This window comes from Aphelocoma coerulescens (genome assembly GCF_041296385.1).
Source record: "Aphelocoma coerulescens isolate FSJ_1873_10779 chromosome Z unlocalized genomic scaffold, UR_Acoe_1.0 ChrZ, whole genome shotgun sequence".
NCBI lineage: Eukaryota > Metazoa > Chordata > Aves > Passeriformes > Corvidae > Aphelocoma > Aphelocoma coerulescens.
The window spans coordinates 5,188,641-5,205,077 of NW_027184085.1; the positions used below are offsets into that span (position 1 = coordinate 5,188,641).

At 36.8% G+C, this 16,437-nt stretch overlaps 1 protein-coding gene and 1 long non-coding RNA gene across 3 annotated transcripts in view; one reads left to right on the forward strand and one right to left on the reverse strand.

The window, feature by feature from the left end:
- The window catches only part of PIK3C3 (phosphatidylinositol 3-kinase catalytic subunit type 3), a 74,106-nt gene that overhangs the window by 12,622 nt on the left and 45,047 nt on the right, over positions 1 to 16,437 (reverse strand). For both annotated transcript variants that reach the window (XM_069001659.1, XM_069001658.1), the window contains one exon: positions 11,703 to 11,793. In XM_069001659.1, coding sequence (XP_068857760.1) covers positions 11,703 to 11,793 — 91 coding nt within the window. The remainder of the gene's footprint in view (positions 1 to 11,702; positions 11,794 to 16,437) is intronic.
- LOC138103392 (uncharacterized) lies at positions 5,647 to 8,359 on the forward strand. The gene is made up of 3 exons (XR_011147713.1): positions 5,647 to 5,685; positions 6,582 to 6,654; positions 7,974 to 8,359. It is a non-coding gene; the product is annotated as an uncharacterized lncRNA (long non-coding RNA).

Here is a 16,437-nt window from a genome sequence, read left to right on the forward strand (position 1 = left end):
TATCCCTTTCCCCCTCCAAATCTCTTCTGATGAGCCTAGATCCTAGCACTGCCTAAGCAGTACTATCCTCATCCTTTGAAGTACTACTTACCTTGAAAAGTAGTGCTGGTAACAATATGTAAATTGCCCAGCAAATTCACATTAGTTGTAGAAGATTTATTGCTGCCATGTAGTCACATGCTTTACTCTCATAAAGATAAATCTCAAACAATGCAAGCTCTTGTGGAGATGATAATATTCAAGTATTTCAGCCTCTTGCACAATGAACTGGGTAAAATGATATCAAACAAACTCTTTTACCCTATCTTTATGCCAAGTCAGAATGTTTCACATCCTAGGTAAATTGTTTCAAAGATTAATTGTCCTGTTTAACAACTGTGACTTATTTGATATCTGAATTTGTCCAATTTCCATCTCAAACAGTTGAGCTCATTAAAACTTTTTATATTAAAGAGCTGTCTATCAGAAATCTCTCTCATGTAGGGAAATATCAAATGATTTGTTTCTTAACCTTCTCGTGACTGTGACTGTAAGACAGAATCTTAGTCTTTCCTGAATATTTTCCATGAATTCACTATTTTTTAGCCATTGACAATGTGAGCCAAGTTATTTCAACAGTTTCCATAATAAGGTTGAATTTGTGAGATGATATTACCTTTATGTCTTGTTTTGTATGCTTTCTATGCACCAAGGATACCACATATTCAACCATCCTCTTTATGACAACAAAAATGCTCCAAGATTTCAGTGCAGTGTTAACTGATTTCAGTTTACTGTAACTCTGTGTTCCTTTCAAAGGCAATATATTCCAAAATAGTGCACTTCAGCACTGTAATAAAAAGCCTAAGTTAGCCAGCACAGTATGTAAAGATTATAGAATTACAGAATCCTTTTGATTGGAAAAGAGCTCTATAATCCTGAAGTTTCTTCAGTCAAAATACCATTGTAACTCTGTTGTGCTGGGATGTTTGAAGTAAGCATAAAGTGAGTTTTTCCTCAACTTCCTCTCCAAAAGCTGTTTGATCAGTAAGAAAGAATGGATTAAGCCAAAAAAGTTCCAACTTTCAATGAAGCATGTTAACACTGAGAGATTCAGTAGATATTCCAGGAAGTTCTTGTTATGAAGAACTTTTATCTTCATAACAAACAGGATGAGAAAGAAGTTTATTAACTCCCACATCAGAAATTTTAAACAGTGAATGACACACAGTAGAATCCAACGGAATTTAATGGACTGCTCACTTGCTTGCAATTATGCGAAACCTTAAATACATCCCCAAATTACAGCACAGATTTCTTTCAGATCTATTTTAGTGCTCACAGAAAAGGTGATGTTAATGAGAATTCAGGAAAATCATTAACTCCAATTTCAAAAAAAGAAAAAAATCACCGTAATGCTCTTTTAGACAACTTTAGTAATCAAACACTTTGGCAATCTTCTCATTTGTTCATGCCAGACCTTCTCAGAATTTTTGCAGTTAGTTATAACAAGATGCAGCTTCATTCTATGGCATTAATGACTAATTAAACCCACTTCCCACAAAACACACTGGCACACTGATATATATGCAAAGAAATTCACCCATGGTTAGATCTTGCAATCAGCTGGCAATTAACAGAAGGATCAAATGATGCCCAGTATTAGATCTCCGCATGAAAAGTTTTTCAGTCCTGCATTAAAACTCTTTGGTGAAACCTAGATGAGAAAAATTACAAATTACCTCTTGAGCTGCAACAGCAGCAAGATTCATACACACTGACTTACAGTTCCTGTAGGAAAGCAATAGTAATTCGTATTTGAAATCTCTTGAATTCCAATGTGGGATGAGTTCTAAAAGCCTGTAGTTTCTCACAGAGAAGATCAACAGAAGAGATTTTTGCATAGTGGTAAAAAAACCGGTGAATTTGGGGGTTGAAATTCTGATGAGATACAATTATCTCACTCTACACACTTACAAATGAAGACCACAATGAAGGCATCAAAGACGTCCCACCTGAAGATTTACTTAGAGCTCCCACTTTGATACTTAAATTAAGTGCATTGTTATAGTTCAGGATTTGTAAAACAGAGGAGAAATAAGCTTGATGAATCTAGCTGAACTTCTGCTTTGTTTCCAGAAAAGGAAACATTAAACCCCACATGATACACAAATACTGGTTTTAAACATTAAATCTCAACAGAAGAATTTGAGTGTTCCAAAGATGAAGAGGTTGAGTAAGTAAGTATAGTCTATCAAGATACTGACATTCAATCTGAAACTAAATTAAAGTTGTCCACTTCCTATCCCCCTAAACAGTGGATAGTTTAGTATCAAAGTGTACAAAAAGCAGATTGAAGAGTTATATGAAACTGTTTGACTAGAAATTTTGCTGTACTTCAGTTAAATATTAAGCACTTTGTAAGGAAGTTCTGTCAGTTACCCTGATACTGCTTCTATTTTTGAGAAGACAAAAATTAAAAGGGGAAAAGAACATCAAGGACAGTTAAGAAGAAAATATGGGGGAGTGAGGGTGAGGGGAGAAGCATTTGATGGCTTAACTGTTAATGAAAAAAGAAGATGATCATCACTTGCAGCACAATCACACAGAGGATGGGAACTAAGCAAGGTAACAAACTAATAAAGGGGAAAAAATATTTTACAGCAACAAGAAGAAACACTACTTCACACCACGATTATCCCAAAAAGCTAACTCAGAGGAAGGAGCACAACATCTACCAGAATAACAGGCAACATTAACTGATGGCAAACTCAGACTCTGGTTTTTTTCTTTGAAGTATCTTCACAAAGAACTAAATTGAGTATTGTATGGAAAATGGCATCAAAGATGTCCTATGAAGATGATTTCACAGAAAATCAGAAAACTCCCAGTAACCCCCACAGAACTGTGTAAAATACAAACAAAAGGAAGACAAAAAGAGATGAAATATTCAAGAAAACACTAATCATCTTACTAAAAATGGTAGTTAAAGGTCTGAGAAAATGGCAGGCCAGTGTCTTCATTCAGCTGAATGAATCTCCAAGTTCAACCTTCTGTCTTTGGCTATTTTGTATTTCTGGAAGTGTGACAGGCTTAGGATTGAGAAATCATATGAAGACACAGCTGGGAATAGTACTACTGTGGGTAAGTGCACTTCCCTGTAGAGTTCCAACGTTTTCACTTGAGCATTTTGTTCCCCAAGCACAAGACTGCTCTCTCCCTTCTACCAAAGAGCAGATTTGTATGGACTTTCTTTTGTCCTCAAATCTGACCTACTGTACAATATGGACCACAGTCACCATTTTAAACTCAGGAATTTTTCTTTTTCACTAGCAACCATCTTCCCACTTGTAAAACATTACCTGAAATGGATTAGGTACTTAAGACTAAAGGTTATGACTTTAGAAATTCTGTGGATGCTTTTATACTCTTAGAGCAGCATCAAAATCCGTATTTCATGAACACTTGTAGCTCTGTTTTGCAAAATTACTGAAGAAAGTGTTTTGAGGTGACACAGAAGGCGTACGTATGAGAACCTTTTCTCAACCCTGGTAAGTTTTCAGACAAATTGCAAGTCAGCCATTCTGAAGACTGGTGGCTGCTCCAGTATTCTTTCAGCAGCATTAAACAACACTGCTTGTGTTTGATGGAACTTTATCACACTGGTATGGAATTGCTCATTGTAACTTCAGCTGCTTTAACGAGAAACTTCAGTGTCCTTTTCCAGTGGGTCACAATATACATGGGGATATAAGTACTACTAAAACCTGACAAAGACCAATTAACAGCAAAAAAAGAAAAAATAGTAGAGTTTTCAAGATTATTTTTACTGTTTTGCCTTGTAATTATTATGTAGTCAGCATTCAATATTCATGTGGCAGAAATGGGCATTAAGTGCTTGGCTTAATCCTTACCACATTTCCACATTTCATCTTTTTCAGTAAATACTTTCCTGATATTCCTGTTGCTTCCTGTCCTAACAACTCACACCATAAACTATTCAGATGCTTTATTTGCATGAACAATTTTGTCTGAGAGACTATTCTGAAAACAGTCTTTGTTTCCAAGGGTTCAATTTGAACAAAAGGCGGTTTCTAAACAAGCCCATGTAGACTTCTCTGACTTTTTTTTTTTTTAATAAAAGACAACAAAGATGTTAGCGAACATGTCTAAATTGAACTTCTGTGACAATCAGGGTTTCAGCCACTACAGTACTCAAAGGTGACTCTGTTCCAGCTCAGAATCTTATCATACTGGCCAAAACCTTGCAATCAACTAGAGACTGTGATATAAAGCAACAGAAGCACAAGAGTGTTCTCACACTTGGTTCATGATTTGGTGTTTACTCCAACTTTAGTATTTTTTCAGTATTTTGAGATGAATTAATATGCATGAAAAATCAACAGCCTAGAAACAAAAAAGCTGGGTGTGCAGCTGCAGCGTCATTACCCAAATGGACAGACAGATGAACGTCTGCTGAAGCAAAATAAGCTCCGTGTCAATGTGACATTTTTACAAAGCTTAAACCTCCCCAGAGCAGCAAGAAAATACGACTACAGAAACAAACAGACTCTAATCAAGCAAAAGTGACTTTACTTCTCCTGTAAATTTCCTACTGGCATTAATAAATTTCAGGAAGATTTCCTAGCACCACCTTTTAACAAATACTGGTATTTTCGGTCAGGTGCAAAGGGACAGATATCCACTGCCTAAAAAGGCTTAATAACTTAAAAAGTCCTTTCCATTTCACTAATTTGGGAACTCAACTCTCAATTATCCTTTGGCTGACTGGGGAGCACAGGGGAGGGGGAAAGCAGTGTGAGTTTCACTACAGGACAGATTAAAAAAACCTGGAAAAATTAGCTCAGGTTTAGAAAAAAGTTAGCTCAGAAGCTTTCTGTACCTCCAGCCACATCTCTGCTTCAGCTTTTATACCTGTAGAATAAAAATAACTTCACTTTGATATATTTAATGTTAAAAGAACAAAACATGTCTGCTCTCTCTTTTTGCTAGCTTCCAAACAGTTACACTGATCATTTTCTTACCAGTGAGCCCCCATCAGTGTTCACACAGCCTTGGAAACACAGAGGGTGCTCTCAATATTACAGCCCACAGACAGATGACTTTCCTCTCTTCTGGACAGTTTGATTTCAGCCTTTTCTGTGTCTATCCCAAGGTGCTATCAAAATGAATGGGGCTACTTTCACAAACAGCAGTTAAGCTCCTGCTTATGGGAGCCAGGTATTTGTGCTGTCTGTACACACAATAACCTCGCCTGTAATGCAGCATTTTTGCAGCACCTTCTTTAATCAATGGACATCTGAAACAGAGCTCAGTCAATCAGGACACTGTCCTTTAATGCCTGCTGAGTCCTTTGTCTGCCAATGAATCACCGGTCCCTGATGACTTCTCATTTAAAGGTCAAATCTGCTATGAAGGACAGATAAAAACCATCTGGCTTTCCTGTACAAAAATAAAAAGCCTTTTTAGTTAGGAGGTGACAAATGCTGAATCCATTAGCTACATCTGAAGAGTGATAGTGCACCTCTTTCCTTATGCAAAACTGGCTACATAATTGACTCCAGATTTTAGTCATTACTACTTAGAATTTATAGCACTGGCTAATTTTAAAAAGCCCAACAATTAGCAATTAGGACTGCAGCTGTCCTGGAAATGGAAAAGCAAGGAGCAGTGGCAGGAAAAAAAGTGAGTGTAGCAATATCTTCATTGTATTATCAGTTATGCATTGACAAGTCAATATAAAGATTTCAGTCCAGTCTTTATCCTGAAATCTGAGAAATGGAAAAGCATATGCAAAAAGTGGAAAATTTAAAGGCAATTATCTCAGAGGCCACAGAAATGGAGACACAAACTGAGGAGAATCCTCCGCTACTTTTCAATTTAATTTCATTTTGTGACATTTTTGAGCCAGGTTTTCAGAAAAGCCTAAATCAGAGAGTGGCAGTAGGAGATGGTGTCATGAACCGTGAGATGAAGCACACTATACTGACAGCTTTCTTTATAAATAGTATGGAGAGGACAAAAGGAGATGAAAGGATCAAAAAGGCAACTAATTTTAAGCTTTGCAGTTACTTTTTCTTGATCAAAAATTGACAAGCTTTTTACTATAAAACTAAACATCACGATTTTGAAAAGGTTTTCTCCAGGTTTGAGGATGGAGACAATTTTGTGCAGTTGATAATACCTGTTTTCTGGGGTTTCCTATAGGAAAAAGTAGTGATCAAAACGGGAGTGAGGGAAGTGAGTCAGTACAACAAGCTTTTCTTGCAACTGGAAGGTACTGCCTATTTTCCCATAAATACTGGGTGTACTCACTGGGTGATATTGTGTATACCCACTGCAAGCAGATAGCTGGTTTCAGAAACCAGTTTTCCATATGCTCCCCAAGAATAGCTGTGAAACTTCAAACAGAGCTTTGTTTGTTTTCAGGTCAATGCTGACTCACTCATTTTCAGTCCAATTTTAGCTGTGAGAATGCACTGTTAAGGTCAACACTGATTTAATTTCTGAAAACTAATGCTATGCAAAGCAAGTAAGATGGTACTGCCAAATTCTGATGTGCTCTAAATCTGTATCTTCAGGTGAAACCCTCAGGAATTTCTGTTTCTTTTCATGGTAGCAGGAAAAAATTATCCCCATTGACATTTTGCTCTGGTAAGTAAAATCAGTTTGTGTAGTTTGCTCTCTTTTGAACAAGAAGAATGTGGAAGTTCCTTCAGGGAGGATAGGAACAGAGCACCTAGATGTGCTTACATCATCCTGTGCCAATAAACCCTGTCAAAGAGGTGCAATCTGTACTTATTTTACAGACCGTTGTACATGACATAAGCTGCTGTTCCAATTTTGCCTCCACTCAATCTGTGTTTCTTGCACGACATTTCACAACTTTTGGACAGAAACAGCACTTGGACAATATGCCTTCTGTTAGATTTTAAGCTTGATTATACAATTGCATTTTGTCAGTGGGTTCCCTGGGATATCCTGCTGTTATTAGATGGTAGACAATAATTCTGAAAAAAAAAAAAAAAAGAGAAAGAAAAAAAGCCTGTCTGTGTTCCTCAGGTTAGTAGTTATAGTCTTTAAGAATATTTTCTCTACTCAGATTTTTCTAAAAGGTCTAATTTCACATATCAGTATGAAATTCTTAAATAAACGTAATCACAACTCAATTCAAACAAGGCCTCACAGAAGAGGACATGTTTCACTGAAGTTTCCTTATGATCTTACTTGGTTTCTGTCTTTGACTGAATGTAAGAAAGTCCAAGGATGCTGACTTCCAACATCTTCTCTTAACTAACTACTGAGCATCCCATTGCCTATGCACTATAGACCTATGCACTACAGGAAATGACAGGAGACAACACAAGAAATCAACACATGGAAAATCAAAGTGGTATTCTTTATTTCAATTTATTTTATTCTACCCATCACTACCATATGCTAAATGCAAATTTTATTTTTATTTAGAATATGTATATGATTACTAAAATCAAACTTTCATTCTGGCTCTAAGACCACAGTAGATTATTTGATGGAAGTTTAGAAAAGGGGAACACAGAAATTATTTCTGAATGCAGTTTTTACACCTTACTGTAACCAGCAGGCAGACACTTCCTGCAAAGCACCTCCCTGCCAGGGAGGCACAGGATGTCCCTTTGGGAAGACAAAGATTAGACTGGGAGTTCAGCTACCATCTGATAATGTAATGCTTTCACTTTGAGGAAGCAAAATTGTGGCCATTAAAGTCCTTCTTTAGCAATAGCCTTTAAAATAATTCATGCCTACTTCAAAACAGCAGCATAGCTATACCCACTGAAAAGTTCCAGTATCAAAGATCTCTATGCCAAACAAATTGTTTGACAAAGTAATTGCAGGGTAGTATTTCAATAGGAATTATAATTTATATAATATATATGGAATACTTCAATAAACAGTCCTTTGTTTTACAAAACCCAAAATTACTCTCCTTGCAGTTTAATCATAAAACTAGTACTCTGACTAATCTCCAAACTGAGATGAAGCTAACCTATCTTGTTGCCTGCGAGCACAGAGCCTCAATGGCTCCAGGACCCTAAAGCAAAACAAGGGCTCTACACAAAAGTGAGAATGAGTGCTGCAACTACAGCCCCAATGAGGAAAATGCTAGCTACAAACTTCACCTCCACTCTTCACCAGGACACCTTCTTAGATACAGAAACACTTGTAAATCTCCACCTTTGTCTTCCATGAAAGTGATACCATGGTTGAAATGGCTATTGACTTGTCTCACACATCAAAGGTAATTTAATTTTGCAGGTCAGTCCAAAATGGATCTTTACCTAATTTGAGTCTGTTGAAATATATATGGATTTTTTGTTAAAGCTTTAAGGAAAAAAAATAAAAATCAATTGAGATGCTGAAAGCATTTATTCAATTTTCCTACAACAAAGTACAGTATTACCTTGTTAAATGACTGAACGAACTTGCCACTCACCCCAAGAGATGCAAGGCACCTTGTTCCTCTTTTTTATTAGTTCCAACAAAGCTTATAACTAACTGACTTCAGATGGGGTAACGGGTATTTAATACCCCAAAAGAGTTTTCTAGCACGATTTTTAAAAAAAACCCAAACAATGACCTATTCACTGTTAGATTAAGGTCATTCTGATCCTAGCCCATTTACAGCTATTTTCAGGGCTTTTTTTTTTAAGTGAAATAGTAAAATGAAAAATTGAGAATTAAAGAAAACAATTATTGTCCCAGGAACTTTGAACATTGTCATATGCATCCAGTAAATCGTAATATCAACAACTATTTTATGGAAGGCTCCTCTGCTCACCCACTCTTTAGGGATCCCAGGATGACGGATTATTTTTGCACAGATTTAAGGAGTATATTCAAAGGATAACTTTGAACCAAAAAGACCAAACCTGAATTGTCAACAGGGATCAGAAATAGAGCTGTCAGAAAAAAAATTGAAAGTTTATATAAAATAACAAAACTTGAGAGAGCTGAACTATTTGTCTATCTTCCTTACTGTGTGGGTTTTGTTTTGTTCCTTTTTTTAAAGGAACAAGCACATTGTAAATTAACTTCAGAGAACTGGGGAAGTAGGATCTTTCCCTCTCAAAGTGATTTGCATTCCTTATCAGAAACACTTGCCTTACTGGTTCAGTTCTATCTGCTTTCACATTTTAAAGCCTCTGTGAATGGACTGTCTGGAACCTCCCATGAGGATAACAGTCACAGCTGACCAAGCTGCAGCACTGTCAGAGCTCAGGATCCCAGTAACTAATTGCTGCATTTGATCTAACAGTGATCTGTCATGTAACAAGTAAGCTTTTCATGAGAAGAAAGCACTTCTACTTTGTAATGGAATTTACAAGTAGCAACGTGGATCTAATTCAGCATTCAGGTGGTCAGAACGTGCGCTGGTAATGCCATGGTTGTGGGTTTGATCCCACATGGACCGACCACTCAAGAGCTGGACTCGATGATGCTCGTGGGTCCCATCCAACCACAGAATATTCTGTGATTCTGAATTTCCTTTTACACTTTGCTGCCTTCCATGATCTCCAAATACACACGATGCTGTCATACTTTATATAATCTTGATTTTTAATTATTGCACATAAGTGAACTGTAACATACTTCTCAGCTGTAGAAAAGACTTTCTGGCTTTCAATTCTGTATCTTGATTTGTTAAGTCAATAAAATTATATTGGAAATTTAGAGAGAGTAAAAGAGTTTTAGAACTGTCTGAAATACTCAAATATTGCTATACTAAAACCATCCTTTACAAGTATTTTACTTACAAGTATTTTACAGAACCCAACATCCTATTATCATTAATTACTGAAAGCATATACCCTTGGATAGCATTTCTAGAGAGTTTTCCACCATAAAATGCAATGCCAAGATACTAGTAAGAAACAAGGATATTGCATGTTAATTAGCAGCAAGTGCTGGAAGACTCTTGGTAAAAAACATCAGAGCTCACAAGAATGCAAGGATGAACAACACTGTCACATGAGCAACCTGGCCTAGTGGAAGTGCCCCATGGCAGGGGGTTGGAACGAGATCATCCTTAAAATCCATTCCAGCCCAAGCCATTCTGGGATTCTGTGATCAAGTGACAAGGAACTCTGGACTGGCAATGAGTAAGATTAAAATACACAGCCAAGTCTCAAACTTACTTAAAGAACCAGCACTTCTGAACTTCTATGAAACCACTGGTTTGAACTCCTGATGATTATTTCAGTCAACCACAAACTTGGCCCAAATTTGCCCCTGCTCTGCCTGTTGATGCATTCTTCAAATTTTACTAGGATTTATGGTGCATCTATTTGTAAACTTTGCCATCTAAAAGATCTTCCCCTCCTTACTGTATCATGCATTGTTTCCAATGGGTAGCCAGAGCCAAATACATCCTCTTTATAAAGATGAAATTCATAAGATAGGACTTGCATACTGTTGGGAAGATCTCTTTCTTGCAAAGAAGGTGTCTCTACAAAACTGTAGTTACTGCCAGAACCTGGCAGGTATTGAACCACTTCAGTTGTCTACTTTAGGCTTTTTTCTCTCGTGTCCTATGTAAGTAACCTATTCAATCTGTAGGGCATTTAGGGACAGAGGTGAGGTTCAAATATTGGTAAGAAGAAATAATTTGCTGTCATTTTCTCAGGAAAACAGTCAAGTGGAGGGAAGATTGTAATTTTTACCCCAAAATGCAGCACTTGTGGCTAACTGAGCTTCCTGGAAATGAAATGAATAGCTACAAGAACTCTTTGTAACAATTTGAAACCAAGAAACTCTAAACAGAAATGCTTGGATCCTTGAAGAGAAAAGGAAAAATTTGTGCGAGTCACAATTTAGTTTTAAGGAAATTATATTAGAAGATGAAATATTTATTTGAAGATTCTGAATCTCTGCTATCATAGCTTATTGAAAACAGTGAAGAACAGCCTATCTGGGAGACAAACCGCTTCTTGAATAAAAATTACACTGAACTAATTTCCATTGGATACAAAGGCTCCACAAAGTCTTTTGGGGAATTAAAACAGATAGCCCTTCATTATAAATCAGATTATAAAAAAGCTAACATTTGTCTAAAACGTAAGTGTAATGAAATCTAGATGAACATGTGTACAGTATTTTTCACGTCAACTGTTGCTCAAACACCAAATGGAGAAGAATGACTCAAGCTGGTGTAAAGGACAAAGTTAGAATTATGGGACACAAATCTGCCTTCAAAATGAACAAAAGTTTCTTGGTGATGAAGATATACCAGCCTATTGGTTTTAAATCTTTGGTAGACTGGTTCTATTTCTAGAATAAGACTAGTTTTATAAAACCACCCATGACTTAAAGGTCCAGACTAGATTGAACAATCTTTCATGATATAGTCAGTGTTGACCACTTCACTTATCCTAAGTTTGGTAAGTTGGGAACACTGTTTTAGCTAAAATACCCACTGGAACAGAGCAGAGCATGCAGCATTGCATGGATGACAAAAAGCCATTCTGTATTCATGGGCACATATGCTAAGTGCTCTCCAAGTATACTCTCTTATCTTTAACTTCAATGATTCTAGAAATTGCTGAAAGCTTAAAAAACAGGAGCAAGTATTTCCAGGTGAGACACAAATAAGTCATCACGACTGACTGAAAATTTCATAGTGAGATGACCTGGGTTACTAAAGACAATGAAAGCTTCACAGTTACCTTTTTTACAGTCTTGTCAGGTTCAAGAGCAATATCTGGAATGTTGGCATCCACCATGAGGGAAAATAAATTCAAGATCAAGTTGGAATACCTAAGAAAAAGAGCAAATTAGGTAAAGCACTTTGTAAACTGTACAAAAACCATTTTGTAAACAATTTAAGAACTCATCATCATCATCTTACAGTGAAGTGTTAATGCTACAGAGATCCCTTTTTAATACTTTAATTGAAAGTATTTATGTTAAAGAACGTAAGATACTGACATTAACTGTAAAAGTTTAACCTTCAGAATCTCTCAAACTGCCAAAAGTGAATAAAGTGCTCTGATTTTGTTACCATTTTCCAAAATTATCAGAACATTTACTCAGAGACACATCAAATATAAACTGTGATTTCATATATTTTAAGTTTTAATGCCATTTTCTACCTCTGGTAGGACAAATATGCTAGAATACTGATTCAAAGGTTATTTTTTATTAAGAAGTCATACAGCAACATGATATATATTCAAAGAGATGAAGTCTTCATAATAACAGAAAAATTATTTTTCCAATCACTGCAAGGGCTTTTGACATAACAAGTTAAATATTTGACCAGATCCAAGTCATCAGTTGCTCAGTTAAGCTCCAATAATAGTGGTAGAACAGTACACTTAGGAAGTACAAATGTCATCTATAACCATTAAAAGAGACAAATCAGAGAATAGTTTTCAGCTCTAAAATGGTGTTGGAAGCACTCCTGACTATTTTTTCCAAAGAATACCATTTTGCCCTTGCAGAAAATTAGCTGTCAGTTGCTTTTTCAAAGCACAGTTTTCAAGCTGTTCAACACAAACTGAAACTCCCCTTCCTCTGCAAAAAGATCTAGTTCCCTTTAAGACACAAAATATGTAACTGACTTCACCATTTGAAAGATTGCTTTGCTAAGAGAACCAGGAGCTTCACAGATGACAGAAAATGAATTCTTAGCAGCAAAACTTGTTTATTAGGAAGCTGTTGAATATATATCAGCTGACAACTGCAAGGAATACGAAGTATTTCAACTAAATGAAAGGTCTGCTTCATAGCTGTATTTTACAAAGTAAATATTGCTCAAAAAAACATCTCTCTAGAAAAGCTTAATTCCAACAAAAATTCTTGATGCTTAATTATTATCTGGAACTGACACTACCTAACATATTCCAATATAACTTTTAAAACATTATAACAAGAGCATCTAAAATCAATGGTTTGGCTAGAAATCTTCAGTGCCTAATTTCTTTCAGCAGTTTTGCTTCACTTTCCCAGGGTCAGGGGGATAGAGTCAGGAAAATTAATTTTATGACAAATTAAAAGAAATGAGGTAAAGCTAACTCTACCATTTTGTTTCAGGTCTGCCTAAGAAATCTGGCAGTCAGTGAGGTTGCTCTGCTACAGACACCACAGATTTTAATTAATTTTTCTTCTGCTTGCCTGAAACTAGCAAATCTCTTTTTAAATGCACTTAAATGCTACAGGTACACATTCTCAAGTCTCTTCCTACATTATTGGTACTTTCTGTCAATAGTTTTCCCTTCAAACTGACCCAGAATCCAAAGTCTCAGAGTCCCTTTTGCTCTTCAACTGCCTAGAGGATAAGAGCTTATACGCACTACAGGATATTGGAACTATTTATGTGATGGAGGTTTGTAAAAAAAGATTTTGAAGGTCTAGGCATCATTGTTAGATGACAGTTAAGAGATGGCTCTGTTCCACACAATGAAGTCTTCTGATTCTTGATGCATACAATCATCTGAAGAACCTCATTTAGGAAAAACTAAAAAAAAAATTCGAGAAAAAATAATTCTGAGGGGGAGTATGGAGTGGAAAAAAACCCTAAAAATTAAGGAAGAATTGCTTACTATACTATCTACAGGTCTGTCTTCTGCACCTCACCCCAGCATTTCTGTAACTCAGTAGTCAACTGCCATCCTTCTTACAGGCAACACCTTTGGCAAATAAGCCATGAGGTTCACAGCTGGGGAACTGACAGGCCAAACTCATCTAAGAGGAGAGATTTTGCTGAATCACCTGAGTTAGGAGTCTGACTTGTAAAAAGCAAACACCTTTGTCAAGCAGGGGATATCACTCATCTTTGACATCTATGTTACAAAGGCCTGTGGAGTGGCTGACATCCATCCACGGCCAGAACAAACTCTGAACCAGGTTTTTCTAGTTTTAAGGAGGTTTAATTAAGTACCTACACCCAAACCTAAACCCTTCTCACATAACTCTTTGCTTTCCTCAAACTCAGTACAAATTAACTCACAAAATAAATGAGGATTCAGCTGTACTGAAGGTTGATTAACTTCTGGTTTGAACACGAAGTACTGTTAAAGAAATTCAGCAAAAAGCTACTTCTACATAGAAGAGGTCTCATATATCAAATAGAACCCACATCAGACAAAAGGTCAAATTCTCATTGCTATGTTTTCTGAGAACAGCAACTTTTGTTTTCAAGGAGTTAGTATCTCAAATACCTGCTTGATCCTCAGCATTCTTTTTTTTTTCAATACTTACTGGCTCTTTGCATATAGATGGCCTAAACCAATCAAATATTTAGGCTGTTGACTTTGCAACACTCTACCAAATTTGAAGCTACAAACATCCACTGAAAAGACAATGACAGGAATGTGTACAGTTATCTGCAGTGCCAAACTAAGGCCCTGCTTATCTGGTCTAACTCAAAAATTCCTAAGTTTAAAATGCCTTAAGGATATTACTTTCTTTCAGTGGAACATGGGATCCCCCACAACTCATTTTTCTTTTCAAGAGCACGTATACTCCCTAGTCATTGTCATGCCACAGTTAGCTATAATAAATGACATTTATTCTTCCCAAAGTACTTTCTTGCAGTCCAAACTCAGTGAATATGGACCTGATCCCACTCAGCTTCACTTTTGCTCTTCCCTCTTCACCATCTAATCCCAACTTTAAGAAGACTATCCAGACCCTACACTGCCTAGCTACAACCCTTCCAAAGGAACAGCACTTCCCAAGGTCCATCACAGCTTTCCACTTGTTGCCTACAGCGTTTCCATTCAGATCTGGACAGCACCCTCAATCCACTAAATTGAGAACACACTGGGGAGGAACTCTGCTCCCGCCAGCTGGACAGCCCCATCCACATAGAGAAAAAAATCTCAGCCCAAACTGCTACTTCTGTCCCTAGTTACCTCCTACTCCTTTGCCCTTACCTATGCCCACTAACTCACACTGAAAAACAAGCTTCTCACAGGACTAATGCAGGGGAACCCTTGGAAGGAATTTGGAGGGAACAAAACAATCTAGAGCCTCACTCTGGAAAAAACACTCTGAAATGTTGTGACAGGATTCTTTGCTGCAACAGATTACCCAGAGAGGGTGTAGAGATTCCCTCAATGGAGGTATTCCAGAACCTTCTGAACATAAACCTGTGCCATGGGCTCTGGAATGACCCTGCTAGAGCAGGGAGGTAGGACAGATGACCCATTTTGTGATTCTGTGGAACCTGCTGAAGATGTGTAAGCAGTGAATTGTTGGTGGAAATGAAATGCTGGCATGCAGCAGGATTTAAGTATCTTTAAACAGGCTCAACATGTATAATGAAAGCATAAAAGCCTGCTGCAGCCCAAGTGAAGATGCAAGTCCTCCTGACAGCCACAATTTGCCCTGCAACACATTGAGAATGCAGCACCTGCTCCTTCACTACAGCACTGCTGACAAATGCACACAACTGATTACTGTTGCTCAGAAAAGCAGAAAGCATCTCCCTAGCCCCTACTCACCAAGAAAATCCCCCAAACTAACTAAAAAACATACAATAATGATCATAAGCCAAACTGCTTACAACCAGAAACAACAAACAAAACTATTCTTTCACTTGTAACTTTAAAATTCCTTACATTTTTTTTCACTATGGAACATCCATTCCACCAGGAATCCTGATACGACAAGATACAGTACTTTGACATATGTAGAGAACTGGCTATTCCCCAGGGAAATAAAGAACTAAAATAAAGCACAGTCTGATGGAGATGACAGAGTTTGCATTTTGCCGTAGCTATCAGAAGTTATGATTTCACACTACTCGGCCAGAAAATGCGTCTGTGAGTGGGTTTCTGTCAATATGCAGAACTGTTAGAACTAAAGTGTTCCACATCCAATTATTCTTTTTTTCAACAAGTATTCTTAATTATTTTTAGTTCTATCTGCTTAAAGTAATAGTTACAGTAATTTTAATATTATCATACACTATCTTTGTTGAAAGCCTTAAGGATATGTATTCAGAAACATTTAAAAATATTTTCCTATTAAAGTGAACAAATACTGGAGATGCTAAAATTACAACCACAATTCCAGACATTAAAAATGAAACCATCTTGATTTACAGTTTAGTTGTATACCCAAATTACCACTATACTACACAGTTAATGACGATCTTTGTAGCAAATCATTACATAAATTAATTCAATGAATAATCTTTCACTGACACAACAGACATTTCCACTGAAACAGCGAGGTTTAAACAATAAAAACAACTCAAGTATATGACAAATAAGAAATACAGCATTAAAAAACAGCTTTAAGCAAAGTTCAGAAGTTGGATTGTTCTCTGAAGCCACAAGTACTGCTTGCTGATGACACTGTTTTTTCAAACTGTTGAATGGCTTTTTAACTCATTAATAATGTCAGTTCCTAGACCAACTCCTTAGTCTTCCTCCTCTTATCAAGTGGAGA